This window comes from Martes martes (genome assembly GCF_963455335.1).
Source record: "Martes martes genome assembly, chromosome: 10".
NCBI classification, from domain to species: Eukaryota; Metazoa; Chordata; class Mammalia; order Carnivora; family Mustelidae; genus Martes; species Martes martes.
This window is the reverse complement of record NC_137898.1, coordinates 57,977,744-57,981,961: the sequence shown is the minus strand read 5'-3', so window position 1 is coordinate 57,981,961 and position 4,218 is coordinate 57,977,744. Positions and strand designations below refer to the sequence as shown.

The following is a 4,218-nucleotide window of genomic DNA, read 5'->3' as shown; positions in this document are numbered from 1 at the left end:
GGCAGTGGGAGAGTCCTTTCTTCAGTTGCTAGGTAGAGCCGCCTAGATGGATAATATGGGCAGGTGTCATTTAGCAGAAGACTCTGCTGCTTTACCTGTCTCAATAAATTTCTGTTCTGGATATCAGATGCCTCCAGAGTGTGTAAGAATCGCTGTCTCTTCAGGTTTTGAGATTCCCCTCTCCTCGCCCCTAAAAGGGACTCCTGTGGGAGCAGGACAGAGAGAAATGTCTTGCTCTGGGGTCCCAGGTGTCCTGGGCTCAGGCTCCTACATTGAGTTCCTTCAGATCTTTCGTGGAAAGAGTTCTGGACTGGGAGGCAGGGAGCCTGGTTTCAATACTAACTCTCTGACCTTGAGCAAGTTGCTTCCTTCCTTGGCTTTCTATTCCTTATCTGACAAATGGGCCATTGAATCCATCTGTCCACCTTCCTTCCTTCCTTCAGGGAGGTTGTGCGGAGTCTCTGGCTGTTAAATCTTCTGAGTTTGCAAGTTCTGGTATGTGACGGGGGTCTGCACAGGGGACCATGTCTAGGAGTGCCAAGGCCAGAGCAGGGTAGATGATCTAGTCTCATGGAATAAACCAGTCAGGAAATTTGATGTCACCACACTGCAGTACTGTTTAATTGAGTGGCCATCATGGTACACCTTGCTTGTCCCAGGGAATCCCTACCACACAGCAGGGCTCCCTCCACCCTGCCAGGGCCTCAGATCCCCCCACATCCTGTTTGGGAGGGGAGATGGCTGGGTCAGTCCCCATCTCTGGGGAAATGGCGGCTAAGGCTGGGTCTGAAACCACATTCCCTTCGAGGCCGTTCAAAGCCCCCTTCTTTGTCAGAAGGTCACGAGTTCCTATGACTCCTAAGTGGCAAACAATGGGCTTTCAGGGCCCAGCCCCTGAGAGCTGGAAGCCCCCAGGAGCCAAGAGCAGGGTCTTCCAGGAAAGCAGAGAGAGGTCCCCCTTGGAGGTGGAATGTGGCTGCCCTCCTGCTGGAGAGAGAAGAAAGGTGAGGGGTCAGCAGGGCTGCGTGGGTGTTAGTGGGGGGTGTTGAAGCAGCTGAGGGAGAGGGCAGAAGGGTACTCACTTTGTGCAGACACACAGCCGCTCCTCTTCTCCCCTGCAACAGAGCACAGTGAGGCCTCCATGTGGCTAGATCCTCACTCCCCAAGCTTCCCTTCCCACCAGGCCCTGGCATGGGCCATTCCCCTTCCCAGTCCAGCTTTCCCTTCTCCTAAACACTGACTTCTGACTTTCTTTCCTCTTTTGGCCCCTGGGAAATCTCCTCAGATTGCTAACCCATCGTGGCTCCTGGCCTGGCCCCTGTCGCTCCTCCATCTGTCCCTGCCTCAGCACTGAGGGACAGCATAGACGTGTTCTGTCAACTGCATTAACCCAGGGAACTCCTGAGATCTGAAGCAGCACCCCTGTCATTTTCTTCTACTTATCAACCTCCTTAACCAGGTCCTTGTGGTCAGTTGGACTGTGCAGCAGATGGAAACTTTTGAGAACATTTAGAGAATCACTTGAGAATTTCATAGACCCAGAAAACACTTCTAAGACCTTCTAAGAGCTGGCTGAACCTTTCACAGAGAACAGTAATTCCGGCTGACTTCCAGCCCTCAACTCCCCCATTAACCAAGCAGGTGTCCAGAAGGGGCATCCCAGCTTACTCCCCCCCACCCCACAGCTCCTGCTTCCCTCATGCACAGCTCACCACCCAGGTAGGCGCAGTTAAAGTGGCTGCAGGTCTGATTATAGCTCCAGAGAGTCACCAGGCTCTGGGCTCCATCTTGGGAGAACCTGGTGACCAAGAAGACTTCATGTGGGGGGATCAGCACCTCGCGCTCCTCAGGAAAGACAGACAAGGCCTGGATCGGGGCCCCAAAGCAAGTCCTTAGTGAGAAGAAGGTGGCATTACCAAATCTGCGGGCCACTGCCTCATCCAGGGAGCTGGAAGCAAACTGGCCCAAGCGAACAGAGTCCCCCAGTCTCCTGGGTTCAAAGTGGAGTGTGCCCACACCTCGGAACACCACCTCCCCAGGTCCTTTGCTGCAGCCCCCACTGCCCCGCAGCAGCTGCAGGGCCCGGGTGAGGTAGAAATGCAGGGCCTTGAAGGGGAAGTGCCTCATGTAGAACTCCCGGGAGCTGCCGCCTGTCCGCACCGCCTGGTTCAGCTCCCAGTACAAGGTGTTAGATGAGTTGGTGTAGACCATGATGGCGATTCCGTGCTGGGCTCTGAAGCCAGGGGGCAGGGTGAGCTGATGGCGCTTGTGCTCCCAGGCCTCCCGGGCTGCTTCCCAGGATTCCCACAGCAGGGTGTGGCGGGCCATCTCCTCCTTCAGCAGGGGGGCCGCTTTCTCTTCCATCTCCTCTGCGCAGCCTACATACGCATCGTCGAAGGTGTCTGGAGCCAGGCCCAGGGGCAGGATGGGAACAGCCTGGGCCTGTGGATGTAGGAAAGAGAGGGACCACATAGGAAAGGGGAGATGTTCAGAGCACTGGACAGGGGCCGTGGTGGCAGATCAGTCCAAAAACAGTATCTCATTTCTAGGGCCGAATATCTAGTGTATGCAATTTGGCAAGAGCTCAAGGGCTTAAATAGCACAGCCACTGGAGGGAGACAGATGTGGGTTCAAATGATGACTTCCCCATCCCAGCTGTGGGATCTTGGGCCAGTTTCTTAACTTTTCTGAGTTTCAGGTTCTCCACCTATAACCTGAGGATACTTCCAAACTCACAGGGACATTGTGAGGACGCCATATAGATCTTCACTTCTGTACAACATGAAGGGGTCATTTTGTCATTAGCGAAGTTCTGCACCTGGTAGGAAGTCGGGCTAGGTGACTTCCAAGCACTGTTTTGGCTCTAACAATCAGGATGCAGGTGACAGACAAATATACAGCCAATGCCCAATGACCTGACCTGGTCCCCATCCTTAGGTTCTCTTTCCTCTTCATGTCACCACATGAGGACACTGTCAGCTCTGAGACTCCTGAGTCCTCTCCTGCTTTAGAAGCCCATATTCCAAAACATGCTTTGGGGGGTTGGGGTGGAGGAGGTCAAGCCCTGGCAGCACACAGGGAGCCCGAGAGGCTTTGCCTGGGCTGCGCCTGTGGTGGCAGACAGTATATGAAAGAAGGAAGATACTAATAGGACCAGTGGGTAGAGGTGGAGGTTCTGGGAGAGAGAATGAGAATGGAGGTTCCTGAGAAGAAGAGGATTAAGAGCACTAGGATCCTAGAGAAGAGTACCTGGGAGAGCTTTTTGAGGTGTCAGCCCCCCAGTTCACCTCTTTTGGGTCTGCCCCTGACCTGTTCCCTTTGTGGCAGGAGTAGGTTCTCCCAGTTACCTGCCAGAGGGAATGGAGGCCGAGGTAGCTGAGAGCCAGCAGCAGAGCCGCCAGCATCATTCCTGGGGGCAACTCAGGAGGGCGAGGTCCAGATGAAGAGGGCACCACTGGCGATAGGCTGGGAGACAGAGATCGGGGTCCCTTCCTCTGGGGTGTGAAGGGTCTCCGTCCGGGATCCGGCCCAAGATGCTGTGGGCGGGGCCGAGGGCGGGCCTAAGGGAGTGGGCGGGGCCTTAGATTTCACTGTGTACCCCGCACAACCCCAGGGTTCCGCTCCCCAGATTCCCACTAGCCCCCATGCTCACCGTCTTCTGCCCGGGGACCCTTGCGATAGTAAACGCAGAGCCATAATTTGGCTCCGCCTGCAGAAAGGAGGGGAAGGAGAGCCAGGGACCCACCTGGAAGTTGCAGGGGCGACAGCGGGAAGGAACACTGACCGCTCGGGCCGGCGGGGGGCTTACGTCCCGGCGGGTGCTGCGCTGTCCCGGGAGTCTAGCCGATCAACAAAGTCCCGCGGCTAACTATAGCCCCCGCGGCTGTAACCCGACACCTCTCTTCTGCAACAACGGACACGGGGTGGGGAAGCGGGAGTGGCGCGGGAAGGGGCCGAGGGGCGTACCTCCCCTTCCCTAGGACTGCGAGTTCTTTCTCCAGAATCCGCTTTGGCTCCAAGCGAACGAGACCGGGTTTGGGGGAGGGACCTGCTAGACTTGGCCTCTCAGGTGGGTCCCGACCTGGCGGAGCCCCAGCTCTCAGCCCACTAGACCCGGGAGGCCCACGAGGGTCCCGCCCACCAAGAACTGTCTGCTGGTGCACTCGCTGATTTGCATGCAATTTGCATATGGCCCACTCATGGGGGGCATGCGTGACC

At 56.4% G+C, this 4,218-nt stretch overlaps 1 protein-coding gene across 4 annotated transcripts; it reads right to left on the bottom strand.

The window, feature by feature from the left end:
• Positions 1–594: 594 nt before the first annotated feature.
• ART5 (ADP-ribosyltransferase 5) lies at positions 595–4,147 on the bottom strand. 4 transcript variants are annotated; one of them, XM_080816014.1, is made up of 5 exons: positions 3,653–3,690; positions 3,348–3,560; positions 1,713–2,442; positions 1,083–1,115; positions 595–984 (listed from the first exon to the last, which is right to left on the bottom strand). In XM_080816014.1, exons 2-5 carry the CDS (start codon positions 3,405–3,407, stop codon positions 881–883), a joined length of 927 nt encoding a protein of 308 aa, XP_080672140.1. In that variant the 5' UTR covers positions 3,408–3,560; positions 3,653–3,690; the 3' UTR covers positions 595–880. The 4 variants fall into 4 exon arrangements, with proteins under 4 accessions (XP_080672140.1, XP_080672137.1, XP_080672138.1 ...); XM_080816011.1 differs by lacking the exon at positions 3,653–3,690 and adding an exon at positions 3,746–4,147 and having other exon boundaries at positions 596–987; XM_080816012.1 differs by lacking the exon at positions 3,653–3,690 and adding an exon at positions 3,967–4,139 and having other exon boundaries at positions 596–987.
• Between the last annotated feature and the right edge of the window lie 71 nt (positions 4,148–4,218).

Bases quoted from the DNA above. Each gene is read 5' to 3' on its own strand.
- ART5 (XM_080816011.1), bottom strand. From the start codon at position 3,407: ATGATGCTGGCGGCTCTGCTGCTGGCTCTCAGCTACCTCGGCCTCCAT. The intron at 2,443-3,347 runs GTAACTGGGAGA...CTACATCCACAG, and splicing joins GCCTCCATTCCCTCTGGCAG to GCCCAGGCTGTTCCCATCCT. The intron at 988-1,082 runs GTGAGTACCCTT...TTCTCTCTCCAG, and splicing joins CGGCTGTGTGTCTGCACAAA to CAGGAGGGCAGCCACATTCC.